Raw genomic sequence first — 14,202 nt, forward strand, 5'->3', positions numbered from 1 at the left:
AGAGCAAGTATAACATTTGAGAAAATGTCGGTCACTTACAGTACCCATTAATAACAATTTAAAAATTGTCCATCGATTTTACTTACCATTAATCCAAAACATATTTCAAACATTGGTTCACAAGAATCCGGTGCCGTTAATGGCGGGGACGCGATGCGAAGCGATTTTTGACACATCGCGCGACGACGCGCGAACGAGCTCCGTTCATTTGATTCCTGCAAAATAATACAGTATATGCCAGAGTGGAAGCGACGCGATGCGATGCGCCAAGCGATTTTTTGCGCGATGCGCGACCAACCAGTACATGCACAGGTTTTTCGCGCGAAATGAAGCGATCAATTTCAAAATTTGATTTCACTATGACGGATGAGGATGTTTTTGTCGATGTCGCAGCACTCATTGGACCCGTCTTCTATAGGTGTGCGCTGTGAGACCAACAATCCCGCAATTACCGGAACCTTGTGAACCAATGTTGGAAAGATGTTTCGGATGAATTGGGAATACTTGGTAAGTAAAATTTATGAACAATTTTTAAATTGTTTTTAATGGGTACTGTGAGTGACCGAGTTGATTTTTCTCAAATGTTATACTGGTTCTAAAGCCTACACGCAGAAAAAATTAGCATATTTAAACCAAAAATATGTGTTATTGAATCCAATCATTTATTGTTTATCACTTTAACAAACAAACTTATTGGTTTGAAAATATTTTTTTATTAGAACAACAACAAATTTTTGCTTTCAATAAATACATTTTTAGTATCAATAATTTTCTTTTAATTTCAATCAAATAATTATTGAAAAACGGAACGATAATTTTGTTTTATTGAAACAATAAATAAATTTTATTGAATTCAATAAATAATTTTATTGTCTCCCGACCAATAATTTAATTTATTGAATTTAATGCATAATTTTATTGAACCTACAAATCTTTTTTCTGCGCGTATATTTTTTTAAAATTTCAGGCGATGTTGCAAAGAAAAGCTGTACAAACTTGCGTGACACTTTTGGTCACGAACTGCGTAAGCTGCCGGTGTTGAGATCCGGGGATGCTGGCCACTAAATCGTTTCCTCTAGCTGACCGCATTTCAAAAGTCTACCTTTTGTGTCAACAAGTGAAGCCCCGGCAAACAAGTGGCAATCTCAAGCCGCAAAGCAAAGTGTTTGAGGACGTCGAGGCATTGGAAATCCCAACTAGTCAACTAGAAGCATTCGAGGCAGCTGATAGCTCCACTGGGCGATCATCAAGTGCTCCTGTCCCGCTTCCCACCAAACGATATAAAAAGAACAACGAAAAGAACGCTCAAGCAGAACATCTTTTAGAGTTTGAGCAGAGGAAGCTAGAACTGCTCGAAGAAAGCTTCATCTCGCGACAGGGATGAAGATGAAGCTTTCTTTGATAGCCTGCTACCCATGTAAAGAAATTAGATACCCCAGAGAAGCTTCGATTTCGAATTGTGCTACAATAGACAGGATTATGTGTAGGCATTTGAATGTTTTGTAAGAAATCTTCCCCCTCGCTAATAACACCTCTATATCCTTCCCTATCAATGATAACAATGTGCAACATTGATACTTTGGTAATATCTACGGTCATTCCTTTCGATTGGTTTCATAGCAGTCTCCATTTAGCATTTATTGCCCCGAAAGCAGACTCGATCGATTTGTCCCAGAGTGTGGCAGATTGTTCCGAAATTCGTGAAGATATACTACGACGGGGAAGGTAGGGGTATAGCATTACCTTAGTGTGATTATAAGCTTATCTTGTGGTTCTTTTGGAATTGTAATAACGTTGGCCCACTCTTTAGTAAGAACAACTTCAATATTGCTTAAATTGTAATCGAACGTTTCGATGCTCATACGGGTACAGTTGCGACATTTGTTTGGATCATTTAGCACATATTGCTACAGGGTGATACTCCCCGTATCCTCTTCTTTTCCTATGGATCGGATGAATTTAAAAATCTTTATTTCTAAAAAGAAATCACGTACGCCTTCGAACATGAAATATTTTTCGTCTGAGCCTATTTCCATAGAAACTTTTCAACTCGCAATCCGTTCGACACGTCAAAACAACTTTTGTTTACGTATAACGCATATGGCCATCGCTTCCAGTCGCGTTCACTCTGGCTATCATTTCGCGTTGGAAATCGCGCGCAGTTCGCATCGCATCGCGTCGCGTTACGCATCGCGCCCACTCTGGCTTCACCCTTAGACCTCCCCCCACCCCAATAAGTCATCCAACGTGTTTCGTCAAAGGCTACTTAAGCATTTTCGTGTTGTTCGTCATTATTAGCTTTTAATTTTTTTTTTTGTTCATAAAGACGATCTGTCAGCTGAATTTATATGCTCACAAATACACAAATCCGTACACACATGCGCGAAATATCTATTCGCGGGACTTGAAAAAGACCAATTGTGAATATATTCAAAGGAAGGTCGATCAACATCAAAACAACAGCAAAGAGTTATGGAAAATTCTAAAAAATTTAAACCTAAACCTTGTTCCTCGCATCCCTTCCCCTAACGGCGATGAAGAGCAATATGAACAATAAATATCTGAAAATTTGAACAAATATATCGATAACAGTGTGCAACTAAAAGTATTGAGCTGGTCAGTGAACCTGTGGAAATAAGACAGACGATTAATATTAACTGTAGTTTTGATGGATTTCACCCAATCACTTTTAAACAGTTGAAGGATATTTGTTTTTTGTTGGGAAAATCGGCTGGTGTAAATGAATCGCTACAAACTGGACACGTACCAAAAGTTTGAAAGGAATCACTCGCGATTACTATTCCCAAAGTTACTGGGACGGGTAAAGTCGAAGAGTACCGCCCCATAACATGTTGTACAAATTAGAAAAAAAATTTAGAACTTATTTTTATGGGCCTGCTGATGAGTTATTTGAATAGTAATACCGTGAGGGACACTCTTGCGAAGCCACTTTGAATCTAGTTTTAGCGAAATGGAAAAAGCAGATCGAGAAAAGAAACTGTATTTTTGGATCTGAAACACGCTTTTGAGACAATTTCGGGGACAAACTTGCAAACTTCAGAACGATTTGGTAGGATATTTAGACACAGAGAACAGACATATAGGCTAGAATATACTTTCTCGAAAAACCTGTGTAAACAGTTAAATCACTGAGAACTGACATACAAGTAAAGTTTTCAACTTGTGTAAGAAATTAAACTGTCGCTTTGAAATGACAAGAGCAAGTAGCAACTCACCTCTGGTCGGCGCTTCGATCGGCCAGCAATCGCTATACGGGACTTATATGCAACCTTGAATGCAATGGTGACTTTCGCATGCGAACATGTATGCGATGGTGATTTTCAACATATTTTCATTCAAATGTTTACACAGGTTTTCAGGGAAAGTTTGTTCTAGCTTATATGTCTGTTCTTGGTGGTTAAATGCAAATCCGTTGAAAACACCAACGCATACAGGATTGCATGCGTGAGTCACCGTTGTATCCAAATTTGCGTACAAGTCCCGTATACGCGCAGAAAAATGAATTGTAGATATAACAATATTCTGGTTTAAACTCAACAATAATTATTATTATCTCAGGGCTAATAATATTCAATACTTGACTCAATCCGTAATATTATTATTTCTACAATAAATTCTGGTTTTGACGTTTCTAGATTTCAATCACATCCTTGATTGAATCAACAATATTATTGTTCAAACGATTGCCAATATTATTGATCTAATCGTGTGAACACGATTGGTCCAACAATATGATTCAGTTGAAACAACAACGAATATAGAAGAAAATATTTACTGTTGATGTTTGTTAATAAAAATAAAATTCAATAATTTTATTGCTTTATTTTTTAATTTACTGTAAATTTAGAAACGTTGCAGTATCATTTGCCAGCTATATATTTTCAGCATTTTGAGGTTGTTCTGAAAGTGTCAAAGGTTATGTTACTTCCAATGTTTTTAATTATTCTAACATTGACACTTACCACAATGTTGAGTTTGGTGTAACTGGGCTGCGATATTTGCTGAAATCGGAATTCCAAAATTTGTAGAAGCATAAATTTTGTTTTTTATTAATAATAGCAATTTTCATTAAGAAATGAAAAATACGGTGCGCACAAACATTTTCAATACACACTGATTTACTCCTAGTCAAAACCAAAATTGAATAAAATTTGGTTGGAATGAACATAATATTGTTAGTTCAATAATAAAATATTGTATATTGAACAATCAAAGAGCTTCGAATCAAAAATAGACTGTCGATTGATATCAAAAATGAATTTTGTTGGTTTAATCATGTGAAATTTCGCTGTGTGTAGCGATCGCTGGCTGATCAAAGCGCCAGCCATAGTGGCAAGTTGTTACTCGCTGTTGTCATTTCAAAGCGACAGTTTTATTTCTTACATAAGTTGAAAACATTACTTGTATGTCAGTTCTCAGTGATATAGAGGAATAGCACATAGGGTAGACGAGACCATATTCATCTAATTATTTCGTATGTCACACTATTTCGTCGATAACTCGGCTTCCAGTGATTGGATTGCGGTAAAATAGGTTTCATCATCTTTGCTTTGTTCCTATGAAGGGGTACAATTAAAAATCTTACCTGGAAAATGTATAATACACGCGTTTGAACGATACGAAAAGTCGAGAACAGGCACCTTTGTTCTTCCTACCATTTGAGCAAATCCCGACCAGGAGAAAATATGCCACAATAGATCAAAACACTGGTCGCAGTAGAATATGTACCCAACAAAAAAGCAGAAAATAGCTGGCCAATAACCCGAGCATACCATTTTCTGGTATCATACCAAATCCTAGTATTAATTGATTATTAATACTTCATTGAGGTACTAAGCAGGTATTGAAGAACATTTCTTCAATACCTGCTTAATATCTCAGTGAGGTATAATACCTTATTTTAGAATTATTTATGTATTTCAGTGGATTTTACAAATACCAAGTCAATACATTATTGAATTATTATTATTCAGGTATTATAATAACTCGTTTTATTATCAACTAGTTATTCGTAGTACATGTCTCAGTTATTTCAGGTATTTTACCTCTTGTGCAAGGCTCCTCAATACCTTATTGTGGTGTTCAAGTATTGGGTAGAGCATACCTGAATTTGGTATTCTGAAGTTATTTTCTTCTGCTCGGGATGCAATAAGTAGAGATAGCGGATACTGCTCTAACTAATGTGTTCAAATGGATAGAATGAATAGAGATGCTGAGATGAATTAGGGCACAAGTGGTTTGAAAACTGTTATGTAATAGAACTCAGAAAACTATTTTTACCTATTTTGTATTTAGTTCTCACGACAATTCTCTTGGAGTTCCGCAAGGTAGTGTGTTAGGTTTCATTTTATTTATTATTATATAAATGACATTGGCGAGTTTTACGGCTTTATGAATTAAATTTTATGGCTGATGACACTGTTCTGTTCATTGCAGCTAAGAATATAAATGAAGCCGTGGCGCATTTAAACGAAGACTTACATTCCTTTGCTCGTAGGTTAAAATTTAAACATTTAAAGTCAAATGTTGCTAGAACTAAATACATGATTATATCTTCTGCTAATGCTAGACTTGACGTTAATGTTGAAATAAACGGTGAGACAATTGATCGCGTCAGTGAATTGAAATATTTTGAAATAATCATTGATGACAAGTTAACATTCTCACATCGATAATGTCATCTAAACGATTGCTAAAAGTGTAGTACATTATGTCGTCTGAAAAATGATTTAACAATTAGTAGGAAAAGTTAATTATATAAGTCTATTATTGCACCACATATTGACCTCAATTCTACCCATCCATTTTGTTTCTTGTCAATTAAACACAAATATTGAGATTACACAGATTGCAAAATAGAATCATGGGATTACTTTTAAAATATAACACATACACTTCCACTAATTTCATGCTGCATGCATTGTAATGGCTCATTGTGAAACAAAGACCATGGTGTTCATTTATAAAATTATGAATGGAATGCTGCCTTGATATTTGATTGAATTGAAAGTATTGTGCATAGGTACAACATTAGAAACGCGCCTGATGGAAGAACACCAAATTTTGTATTTAATAGAGCACGGAACTCCTTGTTGTAAAAAGGATTATTTTTTAACTCAAGGCCTAGACATATTAAACTTGCAGCAACATTGGCGGAGTTCAAAACACTACGTATTTCACACGTAAAAAGGTTTCTTGAATAACTATGTAATGCCACAGACAACCAGACATAACACTATGAGGGAATTCCCTCAAAAAACATCGATCCGATAATTTTCCCAGAACACTAGCTCCACCTTTTATTCACAGTCCCAAACACTCATTTACTGGTGGGTTACCCCTCAGGTTTGGGAACCATTTTTCACTAGTGGTCTATCCCCCATATGCTTGTTCATATGTCAGTGGCGCCATAATTTCAAATGTGGCCACAGTCCCAACTACAAATATATTTAAAATGACCGTTAAAGCGGGCGAAGCTTTGTTTTTGAGTGTTATGTCTGTTAGTCTGTGGTAATACCATGAAGATTGTATTTTTTCGCATTTATTATTTGCTTTAGGCGCTTTCTATTCTATATGGTAATGATGATGGATTGCTGTTACTTGTTTATTAGTTATCAAAAAATAATGAGATGTGTACAGAAGTCTCAACAACGCGCGCTAAGCAGATACTCTCTTGCAATCGAACATGGAGACCAGAACTAAGAGCTTATCGGATTGAATCGAAGCTTTTAGGCTTTTGTAGCGATCAGGGTCTGGTATTGATATACGAGTTGTGTTGGCTTTGATCGACAATAGGGTTAGTGCTGCGATAGTGGTAATAATGAAGTTAGTTCGTTGAGTATGAGGCTTAATGATTCCTTCTGACATTACAAGATACCGGGTTCAATTCCTGATCAATCTAGGGTTTTGAGTTCAATTCTCGATTCTATGTAGTATCTTTCCGGAATGGACATTTTCTTGGTGGACCCTGGTTGTTTGAATATTAGGAATCTGATTACGTTCTTTTGAAGGAAAAGCTACGTCTGCAAATTGAACCTGTTCGTTTTTTGTTAACTGGTTTTGTCATGTGCCAAAATATTGATTATCTTCTAGATAAATCATTCAGCGCATACTTTTGTGAGGTTATGAGGTGCGACTATTGTCATCCGAAGTAATGTTCCTCGGTCTGAAACGAAATACGTAAATCTGGCTATATCAGATTTCATTTTTACTACCCAATTTCAGTGACAATCCCGCAAACGGCTACGGTCAGGGTTGCCAAAATTAAATCTGTATTTTTGTCCTAAAAAATCTTTTCATCTGTATTTACTTTTCGAAAAATCTGTGTCGATATCTGTATTGAGTCAGTTGAGTCGTTTAACCTTTTGGTGGTTTAAATCAGTCAAGCAAGAACCTGTTTACATTTTCGTAAAAAATACTACAAATCGTTCTGATATTTTGCATCCAGAAACTTGGACTTTACCGATGTGCACAATGGAAAAAATAATTTTCTTCATTCAATGACTTTTGTTGATATATAATGTTATGTACATTAAGTCGACCAATGAAGCTGTCGAATTTTCGGACAAAAAATTGAGAATTAACAAAGTTACAGAGCATTACAATTAACGTTTCTGGAAATAGACTTCATCCAGACGTTTACTGGGTGCTAACCTGAGTGTATTACAAACCTTTACCTTTCAGAATGAGCGACCGCTCTCAAAAGTGAAGATGACAATTCTTTCGTGACATTTACAACGATTTGACAAATCTTCATTAGATAAATATGCAATAACTTTATGAAATGAACGCCTACATCAAAACTTATTACAGATTCGGAAAATAGACAAAATTTCACGAAATATTCAATCAACATAAACTGAATATACTAGAATTTGACGATTTGACTTTTATTGAAATACGTTGAAAGTTCTAATTTGTCGCGCGTTGTAACTTCACGTTACATTATCGCCTATCGATCATAAAACAATCCTCTTCCAGTATATTCAGTTAATGTTTATTGAATCTTTCGTGAAATTTTGTCTACTTTCGGAATCTGCAATAAGTTTTGATGTAGGCGTTCATTTGATAAAGCTATAACTTATTTGTCGAATGAAGATTCGTCAAATCGTTGTAACGTCGCAAAAGAATGTATCAGATATATTTTAATTAGGTTGTGCACGCAGACGAAGTCGACATAAATAATGACTTTTACTGTGAGCCGTGTTTATTTCTTAAATCACTTCTCAAAAATCTGTATATCTGTACATACACGCAAAAATCTGTATATCTTCACATACAGATTCTTGGTCTAAAAATGGCTGAAAAATCTGCATAAATACAGATTATTCTGTGTTTTTGGTAACCCTGGCTACGGTACCAATCAACCAAATTCATTCGTTATTACTCACACATGGGACCGTTTCTTCGTTATGTATACCCACTGCGACTAATTCACCCCAACACATGCAGCAATTTGCCTGGAAACGTGTTCACTCGATATTTATGCATCGCGACTTTCCAGTGTGCCAAATGTATTACAAGGCAGACGGGTAAGAAAGCTTGAACGTTTTTTTATTATTATCTTTTGGTCACAACCAATCAATTAAGCCGGATACTTCTACCTGATTGGCTCTTTTGGTGATTTAAATCAACAACAGACAATCGACGAGGTTGCAGTTCGGGTGTGGGTGATATTTCGAATAGTACAGAAACGATTGAAAGGTGAATATGAGATTACACTCAGTCGCATCGAGGTAACAGGATGATTGAGTGTACCGAACAATATTTTCGCGGGCTTGACCTGTGGTCCCTATGGGTTGATCAAGCTTACGTCAACACCAGCGTCGATGGATTGCGGAATTATTATCTGTATTCACTATCCGACGAGTGTGAAAAGGTAATTGAATAGTTAATTATTAGAAGATGCATGTAAATAACATTTTCTGACATTTTAGTGCCCCTATACTAGAGTCCATGCGATAAAAAATGAATACGACCAGAGTAACGTAATCGAATTGGACGTGGCGCGTAAATTGTACTTCAAGGTGTTTGAGCAAAATCTCGGGAAATATGCCTTTGATAATGAGTATGCGATGATTTGAATGTTATCAACTGATTATATTTAACAGATATTATTGAATTATTTCGCTGAAGATCTTTCGTCTGTCAGTTTACTAAGGACTTGGGTGAGTTCGGCGTGTATGATTTGCGCATTGAGGAGGGAGATACAACAACTTGTGTGTTTGAAACCGCGAAGGAACCGGTGAATATCTACTTGCGTAAGTTAAAAAGTCGCGTATTTAGAATTAAGAGAAGACGGGGTAAGAAAACCCGGAGGGATAAGACGAACTAGAAATCTTCAAATTTCTTGCAAAAGTTATACACATAATGTCATGTTTCCATCGCTTCGAAGACTGTAACGCTTAATTGAGAGAAGCGTTAGTATAAGCAGTCAACCAAACTTAATTCAGATCTTTCACGATCTAATTTAGGCAGACTTGAATTTTCAGATTTCGGACAAAGCTTAATCTTTTGTTGCGCTTATTACTGTCCTTCCCCTTTAGCAGGATGTACTCCGACTGTTAGTGTAGAAAAATATATAATTTAACTCCTACTGTCTATGTATCGTTGGCGTTTATATAGCTGCGGGGTATATTGTGACCTAAGAATTGTGACACAGAATATTCAATTGGTGAATCTCGACATTCTTCTGTGCTTCCTCAATTATCCGTTAGAATGCTGGAAACGTTCTACCCATTTTTTTATTTGGAAACAGCTTGTGATGTTAGACCAGTAGTAGACCCACCCCATGGACGTGTGATCATTGGAAACAATTTGGCGTATGTGCCTACAGAGATGTACTTCTCGTTGAGTGCGAATAAACAATGGGAAAATACCGTGAATTTAAGCTCCAGGCGAGGTAATTGAATAATCTCAACGAGTAGCCTTTCGTTATAGCAGATTACTCAAAAGAAGTTTAACTTATTTTGTAGGTCTGCTTACAGCAAACATGAACTGTTCATGCATAATAGAGTATCCATCTTCTCGATACATAAGTCGTGATTTTTCAGTCAATCGCAGAGATTCGGAGCATAGGCTCACTTTAAAGGTCATTTTAAATATATTTGTAGTTGGAGCAGTGGCCGCACTTGCGATGACGGCGCCACTGACATTAGCGTAGAAACAATCATATTGTTTTTGCACTACACTCCGCCGTATCACAAAAATTTTAGGCCGTCATGAAGATGAACATTCCCACAAAAAAAGTTTAAAAACGCCCTTGTGAAAGTGTCTATGCGTATCAAACCTAGCTTTACGCTAGATTTGATTAAATGTGTCACAGCAAATGGGCGTGCATTTGTGGATATTTGCAAAACCTCGGACATTTAGTAGCGTAAATATTTTTATAAATATTATAGTATTGTGGTGTGTTCTCAAAGTATGCTTCACACAAGCAGAACATTCTTATGCTGTTGGAATATAATAATTAAATTTTTAAAATTCAGTTTTTCCTTGCTGAATTCAAAACCTTAGTGTATGGTCAAATAACAAAAGCTAAGGCATATTACGCGTCACGGAAACGTGTACTCGGCATATTTTATATTCCGACTGCTTTACATTACCAGCATTGAAACGAATTGTACCGATGGTATTGATAGATTCGAGTAATTTTTATGTTCTGTTTTGAAAGCAATTTCAAACGAACTTTATGTGACAGCTAAGGTATTTTTCATTTTCTGACTACGTCTATGTTATTCAGTAATTCATTCTTAACATTTCATTCGAATGTACCGAGTCTCTGCGTTGACTATATTCTCATTTATTCATGTTTAAAGTATCGGTTTCAGTTGTGTACTGACAGTGTTGGAAGAAATAATGAATTTCCGCGATTGGATTGAACCATAAGTCTTAAAATCGCTATAACTATTTTTTGAAAACTCGTAGCTAGTTACCGTCTTCGACAAAGTTGTTAACCATGGTTTGAACTATAGTTTTATAAAGAATGGTTTTTCATATTGAGTGAAATAGCGATCTTTATTAATGAAAATGCAAAATAATTGATTTCCTCTTATAAAATCCCATACAAACTTTGAACGCAATGCGCAATCTCGGGAAGAAATCAACCGCTCCCAAATTTTACACTGGCATTTGGGACCACAAAAGGAATTAAAAAAGTGCAGTGCTGAAAAATGTCATATGTCGATCCACTCTAAATTGGACTTTACAACAAGACTCAGCACAAATTACAAGTGAACCAAGGATGGCTGAAAACCAACGTTCCTAACTTCATTTCGACCACACAATGGCTCTCATATTCACCAGACGCGAATCTAATGGATTATTCTCTCTGGGCCAATTTGGCGAGCATGGTCTGAAGTAAAAAATACGTGAGCCTCTAGATGCTGAAGAAAGCCATTGCTCGAGAGTGCACCAAAATTCCGGCAGGTCACATTCGGGCAGCTTGTGATTCGTGTTGGACCGTAGCAAGGCCACAGCGAAGATAAAAGGTGGTCAAATCGAGAAAAATTGATTCTGAATTTTGATTATTTCCACACATTTTGTACTTTGAAGTAAATAAAAATAATATTCCAAATCGAATTGATGATCTTTTAAATTGGTTGCAATTCGCTTGCCGGACCCTGTATTATCAGAAATGGAAGCTATTGCGGTCAATTCCCGATTCTATCAAGTATCTTCCCGGAATGGAAATTTTCTTGATGGACCCTGGTTGTTGATGGAATATTGGAAATATATCTGGTTACATTCTTTTGAAGGATAGGCTATGTCTGCAAATTGAACCATTCCGTTTTTTTTGTTAACTGGTCTTGTCATGAGTTAAAATATTAATTATCTTCTAGATAAATCGTTCAGCTCACACATTTGTGGGGGTATGAGGTGGGACCATCACCATAATCTTTTGTAAATCAATTAGCCCACTCCTGAATCGATCACTAGTCCCAGGAGTTCCTGCTCCAAATTTGAACCACATCGGACAAATTTACTTACCAAACCAATGAGCTTGAAATTTGTATGGGATTTTTCGATAATTTACGCTGAGAAAACCGACTAACTCGCATTTGCACCACTAGATGGAACTGCAAGTGAAAATAAGAGAAATAATTTTATTGACAACAACTTCGCCGAAGACAGAAAATCTATCCATTTTTCTCAAGAGAAGAAATTAAGCTTCTAACGAAGTGATGTCTGAGTCAGGTTTTCGTGGGACCCAACAGCGTATGGTGGTGTGTTCTATTCCAAATAAAGCGATCACAGCACAACTCCCTTTATATAAAATACATTTTGGAGATACAATTGTATTTTGGTAAGCATCGAAGTAAAACAAACAGTAATAAAACATGACCCCATTGCATAATGTGTATTACATTGTAATAATTATTAAAATGTGGTAGCAGCTCAATTTCCGGAAGCTTTGATTCCATAGGGATCCCGTATTTCAATAATACTTGGATCGCCTTTTACCCACTGATAAGTCTCAAAATCGTCCATCTCTGGACCCTTACTGAACAGCTGTTAATAATTTGTTGGACGTCGGACGTAACGTTGGACCAATAAAAGAACCTCACTGGCCGATTTTGAAGCATCCTGTCGTTAGGATATCCTTACAACAGCACTCTAATATGTAACTATTGCAGCTTTCCTGACAATAGCTCTCATTGCGCTGGGTCTGGTGGCTCTGATTGTTACTGGAATCAAACTCGCTCACCGCCTTCGTCGGAACGAACCACAATTGTCGCCGGATAGTCCTGATAGCGCTCCAGGTAGCGTCACGAGAAAAACTCGTCTCCGAAGTGTGGACACTTTTCGGGGTATTGCGATTACGTTGATGATCTTCGTCAACAGCGGAGGCGGACACTATTGGTGGATCGAACATGCAACTTGGAATGGGCTGCACGTTGCTGACTTGGTCTTCCCGTGGTTTTTGTTCATCATGGGAGTTTGTATTCCGATCTCTCTGCGTTCTCAACTTAACAGAAACATACCGCGAACCATAATCTTGAACACTATCACTATTGTGAGTGGTATTACAGTGTACTATATATTGGGTAGGAATAATAAATCATTTTTCAGAGATCTATCAAACTGTTCCTGATTGGATTGTGTCTAAATTCAATGAACGGGCCTGCGATGTCAGAGCTTCGCATTTTTGGTGTTCTTCAAAGATTCGGAATCGCGTATTTTGTTGTGTCCGTCATCCATTTGTACTGTTACGAGGATAATGTATATTTTGAAAACTCTATATATGCGCGGAATGGTGACATATTACGGCTTTGGAAGCACTGGTTGATCGTCGGAACATTAGTATTAATTTATCTACTGGTAATTTTCTTAGTTCCTGCACCTGGTTGTCCGAGGTAAGATAAACAACAAAACAGCGATCAAATATTTGATAACATTTTCACAATATAAATGTAATTTTAGTGGTTACTTCGGTCCCGGTGGAAAACATCTTATGGGGATATATCCCAACTGTACCGGTGGCATCACCGGGTATATCGACCGAATACTCCTGGGTGATAAACATTTATACCAGCATCCAACAGCCCGTTATATGTACGATGCTCTGTCTTTCGATCCAGAAGGACCGTTCGGATGTTTTCCGACAATATTACAGGTGTTTCTAGGGCTGCAATGTGGTGTACTTATACTCACTCACACAAACGCAATGGCTCGAATTCGGCGACTCTTCATTTGGGCCGTAGCTCTCGGACTGCTCGGTGGAATTATGTGTGGCTTCAGTAAAAACGATGGATGGATTCCGGTGAACAAGAATCTCTGGTCGGTGACTTATGTTCTGGTGACTGGTTCATTAGCATTCCTCCTGCTACTTCTTTGCTTCATTCTCATTGATGTTAAACGCTACTGGGGTGGTGCTCCGTTCTTGTACGCGGGAATGAATGCAATTATCTTGTACGTAGGACATACCGTGTTCCACAGAATGCTACCGTGGCACTGGAGCATTGGCAGAATGAATACTCATTTTATGTTAATGTTGGAGGCTTTGTGGAATACGACCATATGGAACGTGATTGCATATATTCTGTATAAGAAGAAAATATTTTATAATTTGTGATTAAAGGACTGCTTTTAACAAACCTAATCTTTAGAAATAGAGAAGCGATGTATGTATTGCAAAGAGCCTTAATAAACAGTATGGCATGAGTGATATGTTTTTATTAC

General features: G+C 36.9%; 3 protein-coding genes across 7 annotated transcripts in view; 2 read left to right on the forward strand and 1 right to left on the reverse strand.

Annotated features, from left to right (window-relative positions):
* Positions 1 to 14,202, reverse strand: part of LOC131692677 (cyclin-dependent kinase 5 homolog) — a 94,597-nt gene that overhangs the window by 62,633 nt on the left and 17,762 nt on the right. The window lies entirely within an intron of this gene.
* The window catches only part of LOC131692675 (tyrosine-protein kinase receptor torso-like), a 97,920-nt gene that overhangs the window by 20,674 nt on the left and 63,044 nt on the right, over positions 1 to 14,202 (forward strand). The window lies entirely within an intron of this gene.
* LOC131692676 (heparan-alpha-glucosaminide N-acetyltransferase) lies at positions 8,510 to 14,185 on the forward strand. The gene is made up of 6 exons (XM_058979851.1): positions 8,510 to 8,899; positions 8,958 to 9,088; positions 9,157 to 9,281; positions 12,657 to 13,036; positions 13,093 to 13,376; positions 13,444 to 14,185. The coding sequence occupies exons 1-6, from the start codon at positions 8,765 to 8,767 to the stop codon at positions 14,093 to 14,095; spliced, it is 1,707 nt and encodes a 568-aa protein (XP_058835834.1). The 5' UTR covers positions 8,510 to 8,764; the 3' UTR covers positions 14,096 to 14,185.

Source organism: Topomyia yanbarensis, chromosome 3, assembly GCF_030247195.1.
Source record: "Topomyia yanbarensis strain Yona2022 chromosome 3, ASM3024719v1, whole genome shotgun sequence".
Taxonomy (NCBI): domain Eukaryota; kingdom Metazoa; phylum Arthropoda; class Insecta; order Diptera; family Culicidae; genus Topomyia; species Topomyia yanbarensis.